At 40.2% G+C, this 18,184-nt stretch overlaps 2 protein-coding genes across 12 annotated transcripts in view; one reads left to right on the top strand and one right to left on the bottom strand.

The window, feature by feature from the left end:
- The window catches only part of RUFY2 (RUN and FYVE domain containing 2), a 31,251-nt gene extending 20,372 nt beyond the window's left edge, over nucleotides 1–10,879 (top strand). For 3 of the 8 annotated variants that reach the window (XM_075505324.1, XM_075505326.1, XM_075505327.1), the window contains 6 exons: nucleotides 448–567; nucleotides 2,376–2,505; nucleotides 3,094–3,188; nucleotides 4,244–4,292; nucleotides 5,241–5,318; nucleotides 6,325–7,139. In XM_075505324.1, coding sequence (XP_075361439.1) covers nucleotides 448–567; nucleotides 2,376–2,505; nucleotides 3,094–3,188; nucleotides 4,244–4,292; nucleotides 5,241–5,318; nucleotides 6,325–6,468 — 616 coding nt within the window. In that variant the 3' untranslated portion in view covers nucleotides 6,469–7,139. Of the gene's footprint in view, nucleotides 1–404; nucleotides 568–1,345; nucleotides 1,473–2,375; nucleotides 2,506–3,093; nucleotides 3,189–4,243; nucleotides 4,293–5,240; nucleotides 5,319–6,324; nucleotides 7,140–7,557; nucleotides 8,279–9,699 lie in introns of those variants that run through there. The other 5 variants (XR_012776184.1, XR_012776183.1, XR_012776186.1 and 2 more) reach the window with 5 other exon arrangements.
- Nucleotides 10,880–11,450: 571 nt separating this feature from the next.
- Nucleotides 11,451–18,135, bottom strand: HNRNPH3 (heterogeneous nuclear ribonucleoprotein H3). Of its 4 annotated transcripts, none has more exons than XM_075505331.1 (10): nucleotides 17,985–18,135; nucleotides 16,504–16,640; nucleotides 15,834–15,972; nucleotides 15,097–15,284; nucleotides 14,598–14,684; nucleotides 14,135–14,253; nucleotides 12,585–12,720; nucleotides 12,242–12,322; nucleotides 12,071–12,157; nucleotides 11,451–11,790 (listed from the first exon to the last, which is right to left on the bottom strand). In XM_075505331.1, exons 2-10 carry the CDS (start codon nucleotides 16,619–16,621, stop codon nucleotides 11,777–11,779), a joined length of 969 nt encoding a protein of 322 aa, XP_075361446.1. In that variant the 5' UTR covers nucleotides 16,622–16,640; nucleotides 17,985–18,135; the 3' UTR covers nucleotides 11,451–11,776. The 4 variants fall into 4 exon arrangements, with proteins under 4 accessions (XP_075361446.1, XP_075361444.1, XP_075361445.1 ...); XM_075505329.1 differs by having other exon boundaries at nucleotides 11,451–11,755; XM_075505330.1 differs by having other exon boundaries at nucleotides 11,451–11,755; nucleotides 15,142–15,284.
- Between the last annotated feature and the right edge of the window lie 49 nt (nucleotides 18,136–18,184).

The raw sequence follows: 18,184 nt of genomic DNA, 5'->3' as shown, positions 1-18,184 counted from the left end.
TTGCACAACATGTGCTCTGCCCTGTCTTAATGGGTGATTAGTACAGGCCAAGTACTTTTAAAGGATTTATTTAAAAAAAAACCCAACAAACAAAAAAACCCTTCCAAAAATAACACATGAACATATGCTAAATGAAAAAAAAAAAAAGCATTAAGGTATATGTTTCAATTCTAAAATATGTATCATCATGCTTTGGCATCTGTTATTCATGAGCATAAAATAAAACAGTAATTACTTACAGTGATTGCTCTCTTACTGCATGAAAAAACAGGAGCTAGTTCTCTAGGCATTGTATGGATTTCTCGTTTGAGTTTGTGAGTTTCCCCCAAACTTTGTTTTTATTTAGAAATGTTTCTATTTCCCCATTTTTCTTTTATTTGTCTTCTTCACCCTCTACACCCTAGTTCTAGCTTCAGTTTTACCCAAAGTTGATTTGAATTACACCAGATTGCAGCAAGCAGAGAAGGCTCAAATGGAGGCTGAGGCTGAGGATGAGAAACTTAAACAGGAATATGTGAATAAATCTGAAAGTCTGCAGAAAGAATTCTCCCAGAAGGAGAGACAGCTGTAAGTATATCTTTCCTGTTTGGAAATATATACAGCAGTAAACATTCTACATTGCAGTATGTCCTGTGTCTTAATACAGGCTGGTTGTTGATAAATGGTTTTGAACAGAATGTAAATGCTGAAGGTCTTCATGTTAGGTAACTGGCAAGGTGGAAGAAAATATGCGATTCCAAGAAAGTCAAGCTACCTTTGGGTGCCTCTAAAATGGTGTGCAGCTTGAAAGGATGGGGAAGAACAGCATTATTTTTTGTCTAAAAGTGCCAGCTTAATTCATGAGGAAATTCTCATAAGTGGGGGAAAATACGTAGTGTAGTAGCAGTAGTAATACACACTTTTAACAAAACCTACAAGTATGTAGTAGCATAAACTTAAACAGAAATGGCATAAGAATAGTTTAATTGATCAGGCTTATGGATAAGGTAGAAGTGGTTTAACTTACCACTGTGCAGGAAATAAAAAATAAAAATCCACTGGAATCATAAATATTAAAAAGTAATATAAAAGCCAACCCTCTACCCTTTCTCCTGTTAAATCCTTCAGTACTGATTTAAATAAATATGTAATGTAAAAAGCTCCCTGTAAGGGCAGGTGTTTTCCCTGTTTGGAAAGATAACAAGTAAATTATTTAAGGCAGTGCAAATCTGTAGCACAAGAAGGACTGGGGCTTAAAAATTAGTGATTTCCAATCCAATTATTAGCCCACCCTGTCTCTCTTACAACTCTGAATGTTAATAAACTTGTTTACCTGTCATGACAAATGTTCACTTTACTACCACAGTCATCTTTGCAGATTTTGGCAAAAGAACAGTTCAGACCCCAGCCTTAGAATTCTGCAATTCTGAAACCTCAAGGTCATGTTCACTTCTGATCTTTTCCAGCCAGATGCTGAGGTAGTGTCCCAAAATGTAAGTCTTTCCTTTAAAAATGGTTTTGGTTTTAAAACAGGAAAATTAATGTGGATACAGGTTTTCCATCAAAAAACCTTGCATGACTACTCTCAGATTTTTTCCTCTTTTATTGTGTTGGCACAATTTAGATCTAGAAGATTGAGCACTGTGCTTCCATCCTTTGGTTTCTCCGTAACATTCTAAACACCAGCTCTTCCATGAAACTGATAGTGAAATTCTAGCCAGAGTGGATCTTCCATCAGAGTAGCCCTAATTCCTTTAAATGGACTCCAGTTAAACTAATAGAATTTAGATCCTTCTTTATGTTGAACCTCAGCTATGTAGGAAGCTCAATAAAAATAGTAATTTAAAGTCCTTCCTCCTTTATTTTCAGTTCTGTTCAAAATGCCATAAGCCTTAGTCTAAAATAGAAGATTCACATTTAAGGGTGTAATATTAAGTAACTTTTATGAGCACCAGAGCTATATGCAATCATTGTCTGCATCAGCAATGGCAGTGTGGTTGGTTGGTTTGTTTGTTTTATTTTAGAAACAAGCTAGGTAAGGTTAAGGGGGCTTTCTCTTATGCATGTTTTAAAAATACTTTAGAATTTTGTGGTTAATATTCTCTTGCTCATTTATTACAAAGGTCAGCTCTTCAAAACAATGCCATATTCTTGGTCCTTTAAATGCATTTCTTTTTAAAAGCATTCTCTAAGTGACAGTGTTTTGTTTTATGTATTACACTGATGTCTAAAATATTATGATATTGATACATTATTTCTGTTTCAGAAAACACGTAAGTTGATCATTTGTTTATTATGATAATAGTATATTGCACCCAGGTATAAAGTAATTTTTATTTTTTAAAAATGATACTGTTGTGCACAGTGATTGGGTTTTTTTGTTTTGCATATTCTAGGCTTCAGCTGGAAACAGATTTGAAGATAGAAAAAGAGTGGCGGCAAACCTTAGAGGATGATCTTCAAAAGGAAAAGGAAACTGTATCTCATCTGAGAATAGAGACCCAAGAAATAATTAACCTTAAAAAAGTAAATTCTGCAGTAAAACTTGACTAGTAATTTAGAAATTGACTGCAAAGTTCATTATGGACTTAGACATGGTATTTTTAAGTATTTCTGCAAGTAGATAAGAAAGATTAGATTAATGTATTCTCACAAATAGATTAAGAAAAAAAATGGGTTTTTTACTCCCCATTTAGTCCTCAGATCAGAACTCGGTGCTTTGAATAAGGAAAATTAAATCCTCGTTTTCCTTTCTCAGTTGTATTGAAGACTTTGTCTTCTCATTGTAGGCCAGAAAGTGCTTCAGCTTCTCTCTGACTCAGTATACATGGCTATATAGTGTTGTTGATCTCCGGAATCAATCATTTTTATTTTTTTCCCAGAGAGGACTGCAGAAGCAAAACTGCTTCATCTCTTGGGGTCTAAGAGTGTTTAATCCTGAGTTGTTGCTGCTCAAGTTGGATTTGGGAATCTTAATAGAGAGTCATTCACTTGGCTTTCTCAGCAAGATCAGCTTTGGGTAGTAGCAATTTTATAGGCAGTAGACAAATACAATTTTGAGAATAATTGGGTTTTTTTGGGTTTTGTTTGTTTGTTTTGTTTTTTTGTTTTAAGGAGTTCCTTAAACTTCAGGAAAAGAACAAGCAACTGAAAAGGATATGTCAAGACCAAGAAGCTGCTCTCCAAGAACTGGCATCCAAGCTGAGCGAGTAATTTTGTTATTCATGATAATGATTATTTTTGTCATATAAACTTGAATTAAGAAAAATAATAGGATGGTGGTCATGTGAATTAGGCTGTATATGACAATATTACCTAGCCAGTTATCAAAAAGAAATATGTCTAGTTAGGTCAGGTCTGTTTATTTTTGGTTTTGGCTGGTGGGCTAGCTGTGAACTCATGGGTAGTTATAGTGCTCTGAACAGAAAAACCTAGTTTAAAAGGGCCTGGGGGCATTAGGAGTTATTTTGCATTGAAAACGGTTGGCTAGTTTGCATGTTGTAGCATTCCCAAAGAAGAACCCAAGTAGAAGATAACAGCTCTGGCTCCTGCAGGACAGTGCTTATCTTTTTGTGAGGATGCAAGCTCATGGATTCCTTTCATTGAAGAGATGAAGATTCTCTGTATGACAATCATAGGCCATTGTTTCTAAGTCTGTGGAGGATGTAAGGCATTACCTTATGAAAACCCCTTCAGACTATAGTGAGCACAGCTCTCGTTATTGTTACGTTGTTAAAGTTTCATTTAATGATCTCTGTCTCCTAAGTAGTTTTGCTGTGACTAGTGTGGACTTCCATGCCCTATAGAATAACCTAGTATATATGCTGTGACTCAGTCAATTCTAAGTGGGTTGGCACTGGATGGCTGCCATACCCACTCAGATGGTTTCTGAGTTTCTCCGTAATGACATAATGTGGTCTTGTACAAGTCCAGAAGTTTAAATTTTGGTTTTGTACCAATGCCGTGTGGTAGCTTTAGGTATTTGCACAGAGCTATGCTGGTACAAATTTCTCTTATCCACATAACCTGAAGTGAGTTTACAGCCCTTCAAAGGATTCTGAGCTCTTTGGAGAGAGCTTGTCTTTGTGTAGTGCTTAGTACAGCAGGGTGTGATACTGATTGCATCTCCTGGATGCTGCTGTAATATAAAATACTAACTAAAAGTTCAGACTGCTTATAATTTTTTAAGTACCTACAACTTTTAAAGTTGTTAGACCATAACTGACAATATAGAAGTTTGAAATAGCATTATCTTATTCTTTAGATCAAAGCTGAAAATAGAAGATATAAAAGAAGCGAACAAAGCATTGCAGGTTAGTAGTATTTAAGGAAAGAGAAACTTTTTTTTTTTTACTGTTCCCTTTGAAATATTTTGTAAGCATGAGAAGACTTCTTTCCAACAGCAACTATTCAGAAGAGACTCGTATGACTTCCTCCAGGGGGAGAGAACCACAGACTCCCTGTAACCTCATGAAAAAAGATACTCAGTTGCTTTTGATTTTTCTTGTTTGATGTATAGCTATGCATTTTGACACTTTTCTTGCAATGGACACCCTTCTGTATTTTACAAAGTGTATCTGGGACAGAATATGTAGCCAACTGAGCTTAAATTAGGTACTACTTCTCAATGATCAATAAATATTTAATCATCCTAGGAATTAAGTAAACTTATAGCACCAAAGCTGATAAAATATGATCTGTAACGCCAAGAGGTTTGGAACTTTCTTAAAGATATGCAGGGAGCACTTGAGAGCAGAAATTTTGCCTGCACACATTCTATCACGTGGTATGTCACCTTGTATATTATTTCAGTCCAAGTAAAGGTGTCTGAAATGGTTTTGTTGAGCAGATTCCTGTTTTTATGAATTGGTTTAGACAGAAGGAAATTAACAGTTCTTGACACTGTCCTGGTTTTTTTTCTTCAATGCATCTTGGGGACTGTTCCTATGTGATGGGCAGGGAAATAGGCTTCAGCTCTGAGACTTGGATACCTTTCTGCTTTTCCCAGCTCAGCCACTGACCAGCATTACTACCTCGAGCATGTTCTCTTTGCACTTATGCCTGCTCTGTCTTGTCTCATAAGGTTTTGTGGCGTTTTGGAGCAGTCTTGTACTGCTTTAGAGTGTCTTTGTGATGTTATACTGGTCTCGGGGCATTAAGCAATTCAGGCAGTAAATGTACTGCTATGGATTTGTCTTGTCCCCTGGAACTCAAAGTTTAACTTCAGCAGATACATATAGTTATGGTAATTTTTTCTCCAGGGCCAGGTTTGGTTGAAGGACAAAGAGGCTACACATTGCAAGTTATGTGAAAAGGAATTTTCTCTTTCCAAAAGGAAGGTAAAACTTTAACAAAATTTTTTCCAAATTTTTTACATGTATTATGAGAAAAACATTAATTATCTTAGAGGTGTGGCATGAAACGTCAATGCTCAGATGAATGCATAGTTATTTTTGAGATGTCTTCCTAGTTCTTTGGTACGTACAATGCAGCTGGGCCCTAATTTCAAAAGAATCACTGCCTTTTGGTGAAGTGTCACAAAGGAACATAGTTAAAAATTATTCAACCTACTTTGTGGAATCATCTTCTCAAACACTTGTCAGCTATGGCACTGTTACAATTTGACATGTGTGGAAGTCTTTTTATGGCATTTTTTTATACAATAGACTAAAAAATTATGAGTTTATTGCCGTTTTAAAGTAAAATGTGACGTTAATTTCCATGCTTTATTAATGTGTGCAGTGATTTTTATTTTACCTTTTTATGTTAAATCACAGTTAGCTACCTGACGGAATCATCCACTGTCTTGAATATCATTGCTTATATTATATTTTCGTATAGCAGAGTATGTTCTTAACCCAGGGATTGAATAAAGTCTGCAAAGCATATAAATATATATATATGGTCCTAGACAGACCATCTGTCTGTCTATCTATGGTGCAATCCTAGACAGACCATGGTTTGATTGCATCATAGATGGGGATTTAGATGAATTATCTTTTGAAAAAGGATTCCATGCTCAGACCAAAGAAGTGGAAGGAATCATGTAGAATCATTGAATGGTTTGGGTTGGAAGGGACCTTAAAGATCACCTAGTTCCAACCCTGCTGCTGTGGGCAGGGACACCTTCCACTAAACCAGGTTGCTCAAAGCCCCATCCAGCCTGGCCTTGAACACTTCCAGGGATGGGGCATCCACAACTTCTCTGGGCAACCTGTTCCAGTGCCTCACCACCCTCACAGTGAAGAATTTTGGATTGCTCTGTGTATATTGTTTATTGGTATCCAATTACCAAGTATATTTCCATTGTAAATTTTAATTTTTAATCTTCTTCCTGTTATTTAGCACCATTGTAGAAACTGTGGTGAGATCTTCTGTAATGCCTGTTCTGACAATGAACTGCCTCTGCCTTCTTCACCAAAGCCTGTTCGGGTCTGTGATTCCTGCCATGCAATACTTATACAGAGGTGCTCTTCTAACGTGTCATAAGATTATTTTACAAGATATGTATTACCTTCTGGTATTTAGCTAATCCTGTAAAAAAACAAAACCCAAAAACCTAAAGAATGTACAGCAGTATTTCCAGAATTTCAGGTAAGCAGTTTAGAGTTGCATTTTCAAGGTACTGTGGAGGAGTTACTTTTCTGCTTCCTGTTGAAACAAATAGAGAAAATGGGACCCAAACGTAGAAAATGCACGTGTTAAAAATACAGATGACAATGTTAGTCTAACAAATGGCTCAGAAGCTCTTTTGGAGGAAGCAGGGCAGTTTATAGAGGAGACTCAGTGTTAACATGGATTTGATGAATATCTTAGTTGTTATGATCTTGAAAAAGGTGATACACTTACCTGCTTTTACAGGCTAGTCTGCAACAAGCCCAACCTAATTCTGCTGCAGAACGTGCCTGTGATACGCTGTTATGAAGCAAAACTATGTGGTAGCTAGATTTAAATTATATTTTAAAAAAGTAATGCAATTAATGCAGTGGTCCGATAAGTTATTGCGAAATACTGTATTTGTTTACTTCCCCTCAATTATCAAGATTTGATACATCCAAGAATATTGCACTGACAACTCTGTTCTTGTAGTCACAGGTGTAAGGAGAGATTTTTTTCAGACAGGTAACAAAGAGTGCCTCTAGGCACTTGATGAAGGAAGGTGCATTTTGCTGAATTATTTTTTAAAATTAACTATTAATTTTACATATCCATGTTTCCATTAAAAGAGAGATATCCATCACAAAATTTTTGCCTGACATTGTCTGTAACTTTGAACAAATACCTTTGCATTATTTTCATGTAAGTCATGCTTTCAAGCTTGTACACGTAGTCACTGTATAGCTCTAGAAGCAGAGTGAATCTGCCACCAAGAAAGACTAGGGTTAAATACTGGGGACCGTGTCCTTTCTGTGTTGGACAGGAAGGTTCTTCCATATTTTGTCATCATCTTTCTCAAACTTTCAGAGTTTGTTCCTAAATTCCATTTTCTTCCTGAGCGCTTTTGAGTATGTCTAGGTTTGACCACTCTTCACACTGATGGTAATTTCTGCTGGATGTAAATCCTTATTCTTCCCGTAGGCAACTACAAATACATCCTTTGATAAATTGTCCTCACTTCCACGTCACTGCACTAGAACCAATCCACCCTCTTCCCTCTAGCCGCCCATGCGATGGGGTGCAGCCATGAAATCTCCACGCTCTGGTCAGCATTGACGAGCCGGCAGCAGAATTATTGGCCCAGTAGTTCCTTCAGTCATGGGCTTGGAATATTCTCACTAACAGGAAAAGGGAGGCTTTGAAACAGATCTTTTAATTGTTCTTGCACTTTGTTTAGCTTAGCTTTGTCTTTTGAGGATAGGATTTAGTTAATATTCTAAAAGCTAATACAGCTGTTCTTTTTAACACCTCAATGTAGTTGCTTATATAGCTTTTGTAAAGAAAAATGTTTTTAAAATTACCTGATGTAACTTTTTGTAAAATACAAACCAAACACTTGTAAATCTGTAAATAGCTTTTGGAAAAAAAATAAATTTAATTGATCTGCAACTTAACTATGGGAATAATGTCACTTTACTTAAATGTGTAATTCAGACTGTTTTGAGTATTTTATTATGACTTGTTCAAGTTGCTTAGAAAGTCTTTGCAGATGCTGGAGAGTGGGGAGCTACCCCACTAATGACATAACCAACCAAGTGCTGCTCACGTGCCTCCTTGAAAGTATTCTGAGAGTGTTTTCTGGTGGGCTTTATGCGGGGTAGGTATAGAGGCAGCAGGGTTTGATCTAGGATATAGATGATGCTAATCTGTACTGGTTTAATAAGTAACTTTTTGAAAAGTCTGCAACTAAGCAAAATTGATTTTAAAATAGGCAATCTTTTAAAATAAGAATATAGTGCATTTCTGTAACATGCAGTAAATTAAATTTCTGCTACCAAACTGCACGCTTTTCCTCTCCTCTGTGCTGCCCTATTTGCATGGGAAAATTTCACTGAAGTAGCATGTAATTATTCAGATTGCTTTTACTTACTCTAAGTAAAACCTTCTGCCTTGAACAACACGGTGCATACCCTATGTTCTATGTGGCTTTATTTCCCTGAGCATCAAACTACGTACCTGGCCTGCTTTTAGCAGTTTTTTGGACCACACTATTATTAGTCCTGTATCTTTGTCTTTCTATAAAACCTTGTTCTTGCACAGATTGTGAGTCTAAATCATCCTCACAATGAGCGTAGGAAGATCTGGGGGGTACCTACTCCATTAATCAAAAGAAACTAACTGGTCACACAGTATCAGGGTGTCGTGGTTTAGCCCCAGCTGGCAACTAAGCACCACGCAGCCGCTCGCTCACTCCCCCCCGGTGGGATGGGGGAGAGAATCGGAAGAGCAAAAGTAAGAAAACTTGAGGGTTGAGATAAAAACAGTTTAATAGGGAAAGCAAAAGCCGTGCACACAGGCAAAGCAAAGCAAGGAATTCCTTCACTCCTTCCCACGGGCAGGCAGGTGTTCAGCCATCTCCAGGAAAGCAGGGCTCCATCACGCATAACGGTTACTTGGGAAGACAAACGGCATCACTCCAAATGTCCCCCCCTTCCTTCTTCTTCCCCAGCTTTATATACTGAGCATGACGTCATGTGGTATGGAATAGCCCTTTGGTCAGTTTGGATCAACTATCCTGGCTGTGCCCCCTCCCAGCTTCTTCTGCACCTGGCAGAGCACGGGAAGCTGAAAAGTCCTTGACTAGTGCAGCAACAACTAAAACATCTCGGTATTATCAACACTGTCCTCAGCACAAATCCAAAACATAGCCCCATACCAGCCACTATAAAGAAAATTAACTCTATCTCAACTGAAACCAGGACACAGGGCAGCCCAGTTTGTATTCTTCTTGGGAAATTACTTCCGACTTAATGAACCGGGAGCATTAGCGAGTAAACAGAGAAAAATATGCTGCTCCTGCTCCCCACACAGGGATCATACGAGCTGTGCCCACCTTCTTGCAAAGGTGGTTCACTTACCATATTTGCACCTGCTTCTCTGAAAGCAAAGGGAAAACCCTGCTGATTCCTAGCATTCATTGCTGGACTGCTTGTGTCAGCAGCTCTCAGTAGGCAAACAAGCGCTTCACCTCCTTGTACTCTTCACAGCACAAGCTAAAATACCTCTTTGTGCAGTGATCAGATCTGTAACTTTCTCACTGACTGAGCAATCTTTTTTTCATAGGTTTTCTTCTCAAAAACAATTCCTCAAAAGCAGTTTAAACGCTGCTTAAGTGACTTGAAAGGTTCAACCCTGAATGCTGCTCTTGTTATGAGGTGAAGTGCCACTGTGGAAGGGACAGGACAGTCTGAAGGGATTCACTGTCCAGTACAGTGGAATTTCATCCACAAAGACTCAAGCTCAGTGTGCTTTTGGCAGATTGCTTAGTTACACAAAATAGCTCGAAGCATAATTCCCAACCTGCTCTCAAAAGGTAAGTCTTAAACAGGTGTTAGGGTTCCTTCTCATAAAATGGAATGCAAAGTATACCCGAGTGAGGAAATGGTGCAGAGCTGACGATGTTGCAGAGGCACCTGCTCTGCTGATGGAAAAAAACATGCTCCCATTAGGTGTAGATGACCTCTACCTTACTGCGAGGTATTTATTCCTGCAACTGGATTAACTCTTGTCCTGACTTTTGCTGTATTAGTTTTATGAAAGACAGGCTTTTTCAGCAACAGACCAAGAACCCATTTTTTTTTAAGAGCATGAGTTAATACCAATGATCTTACAGGGCTTTGTGTTAAGATCTCATCTTCCCTCCCCTTCCTAGCCAAAAATATTCCAGTACTTGGACAGCTTCCTATGCCAATTACCCTTCCAGCTATTATTTCCAGTCACTTTGACACAAGAACACGCTCTCTAGTGAAATAAACTCCATTCTCCTCTCCCACAGCAAGACATTTATTACATAAATAACACAGTACTAGCAAAACAGGCGACAGACTTTCAATACCCAAGATCACATTTGACATTTGAAGGGAGGCATTGAAGACAAAGCAATTAATTTGGGAGATCACACTGGCTCAGAAGAATAAATACCTTTTTTCATTACACATTAGGTATGTTAAGTGTCTTCGAACAATAGTTTCTTACATATCTTACATGTCACAAATGCACAGAAAGTTTTACCAATGTGTTTGGGTTGTGTGTTAGTTAACAAGTATTGGGCTTATAGTTATTTTGGAGATACTTTGCTTCTAAGAAGTTCATCCATGTAATGGCTTGTCAAGTTCTGAACAAATACAGACAAATCAGCTCTGTGCAGCAAAAAAAGGGTGAACCATGTTTAAATACAATTTCATGAAAGAAAAAGTCTAACTTGCTTCCAAATCCCCCACTCTTCCCCAGAGCAGTGTGTGTGTGTGTGTGGGGGGGGAATACTACGTAGATACCTTCAAATTAACTCATATTTGACCCATTTCATGTTTGCCAAAAGCTGTGCTAGTGTTCTAGTTTGCTTTGCAAGTTAGATGTGTGAACTGCAGTACCTAGGGTTCTGCAGCAAAGCACGGAAATAAACGTTGTTGTCTGCTTTTGTGGAGGCACAAGCCTCAGGCACTACTCATCTATGCAGCTGTGCCTTTGAAGGTGATGGTAGATTTGGTAGTACAAGGAAGAAAGCCAGAACAATGGCATTTTAGCCTCCACAGCTCTACGCCATGTTGAGAAATTATTACATACAACTTATCAAAAGGGTTTAGGAAAGGTTGTTACCAAATAAACTCATCTATTCAACTACCTTTTTCCCCTTAAACAAGTGATTTTTCCAAACTCATTCACTACACCAAGATTACATAGAACTGAATCAGTGTTCATAGGAGTTAACAGTACAACCACCTTTATTGAACCATAGTACAACATCTTAAACCGACTGTAGTCTTGAATATGTAATACATCCTTAGGAGTAACTAGTATAAAAAGTATCAACATCAGTGGTTTGAATATAAAAATTTATTTAAAGTCAGAGTATGCAACAAATAAAACCTACAGAAAACAGATTTTCCCATCACAATCTGTAGCTTACCAAATAATATTGTGAAAACACATTCCTTCAGTCATTATAAAGTTCTTAAAATACAAAAGAAATTAAATTTTGTAAGAAAGTCTAGTAGACCAGAGACTGTTTCTTCCAGGATGTTTTGTAGAAGCAAGGCTATCCTTCAATACATGCCACGCCATCCTCCTCCACCCATACTGCCTTGCCCATAGTATCCTCCACTATTTCCACTGCCACGACCTGCAAACAATTGACACAAGGTCACGCATACATACCTTAAAAAAAGAAAAAATGTGATGGGTAATACACAACAGTTGGTTGAAGGTGACTTAACTTATACTACAATAACAATACTTCAGCACTATTTTTCTACACAAGCATTTGCTGCAGTAGCAAAATGCGTAAAACCCCAAGCGATTTACAGTTTAAATTAAACCACCACCCTCCTTTCCTTTCTCCCAGCACACAAAGCCCACCACCCTTCCCGATCGTCCATTGGAAGACGGACGTAGCAGCATTTTCACGAAACACATTTAAAACAGAACTTTTACTTACTGTATCCGCCCAAGCCATCAGGAGTTCCGTATCCACCACTGTAATTGCTACCCATTCCCATTCTACCAACAGAGCCGTAACCTTGATCTGAAAAGCAGGAAGTGCATCGTTACAAGCTTGGGACTCATCAGACTCGGCAAAGTGTCAGTTAAATCTGGAATTGATGCATACCCATTCCATCTCTGCCATAGCCTCCCATTCCAGAACCACCTCCAGCAGTTGAATTCAGGAATAGTTCAATATATCGATGCTCTGTAGGAAACAAAAAAGCCTTGCTTTGTATTTTGTTTCAGAAACCAGAAGCACAGAGACACAAAGCAAAAAAAACCCCACCTTACAAGTAACAGTTAGAAGGCCACAAAAAGTGAGTTTGAAATATGGTAAATGGCAAAAAGTCTTACAATGTGTGTATTTACTGCACTGCAATTGAAGTTAAATGCAGTTTAAACCCTTATATTCAGTTTATGCTGCTAAAGCCTGGCCAATGAAAACTTCAGGTGAACACAACACTCACGCATGTGATTTTTATCCTTAGACATGGCAGCTACTGCATCCTCATGTGTGACAAATTCCACATCTGCCTCTCCTGTGGCTCTTCCATCTGCCCCAATATCAATGTGAACTCTTATAGGATTCAATGGTGAGAAAAACTAAGAATAAAACCAAACAAACAAAATCACATTAAATGCAGAATTCAAGCCAGGTACTTTTTTTCCATCCCAGTGGTTAGTGGAGCACTGCATTAAAATTTCATCTCATCCTACCACATAAATTTGATTACTCATTTCCAAAGTATTACTTAGTGATAGCAGACCTTCAACATTAGGTCAATCTACACTTACAATCTATTATTACTACACAGCTTGAAGAGCTCCAGCTACAGAGTTTGAGGAGCTTTTTTAAAAAGCAAAGACACAAACAAAAATTCCTGCCCACACACACTGATTTAAGCAACAAGTTCTACTATGATGCCATCCTGGAAAAGGACAGTAATTACCTTGTTTTTGAAGAAGCAGAGCCAAATACACTTCTCAAAGCAAGGACACAGTTACGGAATTCAAAAAAAGCTGACTGTCAATCAGGCTGCTCTTCCTTGCTACAGAACTCAAAGAGATACAGCGGTATTTCCGACTAACAGCCTTTTTACCAAACAGTATGTGCAACCAAACCTTTGGTATAGTACTGAAGTACTACTCATCAACTTGCAATAACATGCTCTGAATCAAAGCCTGAAGAAGTTTGGCCCTTGTTCTCGGAGAGTCTTTAAACTAAAGAAAACAATCTAACTGATAAAGAAAATATAGCTCAATTTAAAAAATAACGAACAAAAAAACAAAACAGAAAACAAGCACAAGCTTAAGAATGGCGTTCTGTGTATATAATATATAGGTGCAACTAATAAAGATGGAGCCCCCCCTGCAGAGAGGACATGTTTAAACCAGGCCTTATATCCCAGGAAAACTTCTTCCCCTACAAACAACACATCTATACTGACACAAGAATGTATTCCCAAAACCTTGCAGGTATGCTTTTATCTGCCACCCTGATCTCGTATGAGTAGTGGGACCCTGTCCCCTCCAGCTGAACGCAGCTCCCTACAGTCTTTCCACCCTGTCCCTCCTAAAATAAGTCTCAGGTCAACAAACAAATATACAAACTACAATCAAAAAGTTTCACATCTGCTATCCCTCTTTTACAAAATTATGCATCTTCAGTTAAGCTTAAACAAACTTCTGAAAGCCTTAAAATGAGGCTACTGATTGCAACAACTGGTCTCTCTCCAATACACCTTTTATGGAAATGAAAGAGCAAAGAGTACAGACATTAATGTTAAATATAGTTTGGATGACTTCTTCAGTAATCTTACCTCAGACAGTACCTTTATAAAAGCTCACTTACTACTACTAAGCTTTGTAAAACTTACATAAAGGGCTGTGACTTTAGTAAGCAGATGTATTAGAGCCATCAATCACTTGTTTGAGAACTTCAACCGAGTTTGGAATAGGAAAGACAAAACCATGCAAACTCTTGGCATTAGAAAGCCCTTTTTCCCATTGTACTTACATTAGCAATGTCATTTTCTGTTGCTCGAAAAGGCAGTCCTCTCATGTGAACAAAATGACCACCACCATGGAAACCCGACCCTGCATCTCCAGCTCCACCATAGCCATGTCCTCCCATGCCTATTAAAAAACCCAAAACAAACCCACATACCTCTAAGATCATCATGGAAAGCCAGAAAAGTCATTACTGCTGTTTTTCTGAAAGCACTCACTTTATGCCACTGAATGCAAGATGTTTACACTTCCTCTCTATCAACCCAAACACTTAACCAGAAGATACCCTAAGCGATGTTTACATTTTCCTGAGGTTCCCCAATTCCTCCCCTTTTTTAAACAACCTTCTTTCTTTACAAAATAATCTAATGAAGAAAGTGATTATTTCTGTCTTGGGACTACTATGCCTTACAACTCAAATACTATAAAAATCTTTCTAAACAAACCATTAAAAAAACTTTTTTTTTTACCTCTCCCATCTCTCATTCTGTCATCATAGCCATCATTTCCATAGCCATAGTTATTATAGCCACCATAATCATCAAAGCCACCATATCCTGTGCAATGGAGAGAAAGGAAGGAACGATTAGATTATTACTGAAAATTCACCAAGCGATGCACAAGAGTCAATTTTGCAGTCTTTGGGCACCCAGAAGTTTGCGAACAGCCTCTACAGACTGGTGAACCTGGATTTCTGAACAGAGCGCAAATGTAAAATTCCTTTTATATAGTAAGACGACTGAAATATGCAAGTAAGAGATCAAATTCTGCTGAAAATACAGTTTCCTTATTACTTCCATTAATCTTAAATACTAAGCCACGTTTTTTGATATATTACAAGTAAAAATTTTGAGAGAAGTGTGTCAAACCTAATGGGTACTGCAAGCTACTGCCATTTCTTTATTTCTTGACAAAGATGTCAGAAACACGAAACTGACAACAGAACCTCCGTTCATTAGATAAACATACCACCGTCATATCCACCACCTCCTCGACGCATTCTGTCATACATACTTCCACGCCCAGCTCCATAATAACCCCCTCTTCCTCCTAATGGTCTATCATATGGTCCAGGTCGTTGCTGTCCCATCATTCTTCTTGGCATGTCACAGAATCCTCGGATTTCGCTCTTACTACTTTTGAAGATTTCAATATATCTAATAAAAGAGGATTTTCAAAGTACCGATAAGAATACATGCATAAGCTGTCTGAATATTATAAAAGGCCATACTACGTTTTCTATAACTAAATGTACAATCCAATAGAAGTGACTAGAGATACCATACAACTTAAGTTTCTCCTCAAAACCGTAAGAATCTTAAGCGTATAAAAAACCAAAGCACTTTACAGTAGCAAAAATTACTAGGTGAAAATTCTAGCTGTACAAATTAAGCATAAAACATGTCTTTCGAGTATGAGAAACATACTGTTGAAAAACAATGTCTAGCTATAGTAGTATTTATCACAAATTACCCTACACAAGAACGATTGAAACAATTCTCTAGGTATAGCAAACTACCCAGAGCAATACTGTCTCCCCCACCCCCCAAATCTACCGTATTTCCCAAGTTAACTTAGGATCAGTTATAAAAATTTCTTAAAAACAGCCAGTTCCACATAATGGTCCCCAACCCCCCCAAAAGCATTACTGACCCACAACCCCCAAAAATAAAGATTTAACACCATCCCAAACTCTCCATCCCCACCTGTGCCCTATTCTTTCCTTGTGTTTCCCCAGAGCATTTTCTGCTATCTCCTTTGAAGCAAACTGCACGAAGGCCTCCCCTGTGCTTCTCCCCTGGTAGTCCAGCGTCAATGTTATCCCATTTGGCACGATTTCCAACCCTTTAACCCAAGGACAAATAACCCCATCAAGGGGAACAGTGTTAAAGGCTGAAACATTCCCATCTGTAGCAAATACTTAAAGCATATCTAAACAACAACAACGAAAAAGAAAACCACCTTGTTTCCCCCATCACCCAACAATACAAGCCAATGATCTTTCATTACACATTTATGGATTTAGCCATACTTCTTTTCTGTTTAAACTATACAAAAATACAACCACCTAAGTTACATGAAGAAAATATAGCTACCAATCAAGCAATTTAACTGATCCAAATGCTAACATTCAGCTTATCCCAATATGTATAATATGTTTACCACCTCGACAAAATTAGATACATACTGTGTTTTACTACATCTATGGTTATTTGTACTTCATTTACAGGGCATAATTCTTACTTAAGATAAACTAATTTAACACAATCCCTCCCATCCACCCCATTAACAGCTATTACAAATTAAAATGTGCAAAACATTGCGTAAAAGATACAAGAAAACTCAGTCACTATACTTCGACTATACTAGAGGTACCTTGGAAAAACTGAACAATCTCTTCTTTGCTGCAACCAAATGGCAGGCCTCGAAGTCGTACCACTGTTCCATCATTAGTTGTATCATTTGGCCCATTATGTTTTCCACTCCAGTCCATGTTTTATTTAAATCAACCCCTAAAAAAAAAAAAAAAAAAAAAGGGAAAAATGTTGAGATTCCATATATGCCTAAGTCCCTTCCCTCAAAAGAAATCTGGCAGTTTTTCTTCAGATAACTAGTATTATGGATAACGAGCTTTATTTCTGTTATATATTTAAAGTTCTACTTTATCACACCTACAGTACGCACACATCTACAACCACCCCAAACTCTGATTAGGGAACACAGCGCGTAGGGAGGGCAGCACGTGGGTAGGCACAGCACATAAAGCTCGTTATTTACTCAGAGTACATTGAACATCCGTCCTATAAGGTTTTGTGGGGGTTTTTTGTTGTTCTTTTTTTTTTTTAAGCATGACAGTTGAAGAAGAGGTAGGAACCACACAACGGTTCCTGCGTGGAAACACAAGGCCTTCCTTTGTCTGCAAACAAAGAGCCACGGGCCACGCTCCCAGTTGGTTTTTGTTTGGGTTTTTCTTCCCCTTCCGGAAACACCGGCGATGCGTTACCTCAAGTTACAAAGCCCCGGGACAAGCTAGGGAGCCGCAGGATCACCTTGAGGGGCAGGGGCAGCGGGGTCGGTGCTGGCCGGGAAGCAAGGCGGGCGCCGCACACCGAGACCCCGACGGGGAAGGGGAGGTCGGACCCGCGCAGCGGGGGCGGCTCGCGCCGGCGCCCCGGTTCCCGCGCGGCGGCAGGTGCGCGCGCGCCGCCCTCCGCCGGTGTGCCCGTGAGGGGGGGGTACGGGGAGCGCCCCACAATGGGCCGCGCGGCCGCCAAGCCGCAACAGCGAGGGAACAGCGATCGCCGCCCTCGCCAGGCGCGGAGCGACCCCCTCCCTCCCCGCCCTGCCCACCCGCGGCGCCGACTGCCGCCGAAATCGCCGCCCTGACCCACCGCCCGCTCCCCGGCGCCATTTACCGCGCCTCCCCAGGGCCGCCCCCCTCTCACCTCCCCCGCTCCCACCCAGCTCCCCGCCGCGCCCCGCTGGCACCTCTCCGCCTCGGAGGTGCTGCCCGACCTCCGCCCGCGCAACCTCAGCCCCCCGGGAGCCCCTCGCCACCGCACGCCGCTCTCCTGGGGCCGTCGCCGCCCTCAACTCCACCACTCAAAATGGCGGCCGCGCTCAGGAACGAGGCTCCGCGGAGAGGCGCCGCGCCGTCCCCTCCCCCACGCCCTCCTCCGGGAGCGCCGCTGCCCACGGCTCCCGCAGGCGGGCGCCTGCCCCGACGCCATGCCGAGGGACGGAAAGGCCCACCCGCCTCAGGGCCCGAGTTCCCACTACTATCGCTACCCTGCCTTGCAGGCACCCCGAGCGGGCCCAGCCGGGGCTCACTGAGCCCACTCTCCCTCACCACTCACCAGGAGACCTCGCACACCCCTAGACGTGCCCCGGCAGGAGCTTCTGCCAGGAAGGAAGCTCCTCCTCACTTCCAACCGGCCGGCGGACTCGAAACCTACGCAACGAAGATGGGCAGGATGGCGTCCCGGCCGCGCAAGTATCGCGATAGCCACGCCGCGCTCCTGAGCCCCGGCTGGGCGGCACCTGCACATGCGCGCCT

The sequence above is a fragment of the Mycteria americana genome, chromosome 6 (assembly GCF_035582795.1).
Source record: "Mycteria americana isolate JAX WOST 10 ecotype Jacksonville Zoo and Gardens chromosome 6, USCA_MyAme_1.0, whole genome shotgun sequence".
In the NCBI taxonomy this organism is placed as follows: domain Eukaryota; kingdom Metazoa; phylum Chordata; class Aves; order Ciconiiformes; family Ciconiidae; genus Mycteria; species Mycteria americana.
The sequence above is the reverse complement of the archived record's forward strand: the minus strand, read 5'-3'. Positions and strand labels throughout refer to the sequence as shown.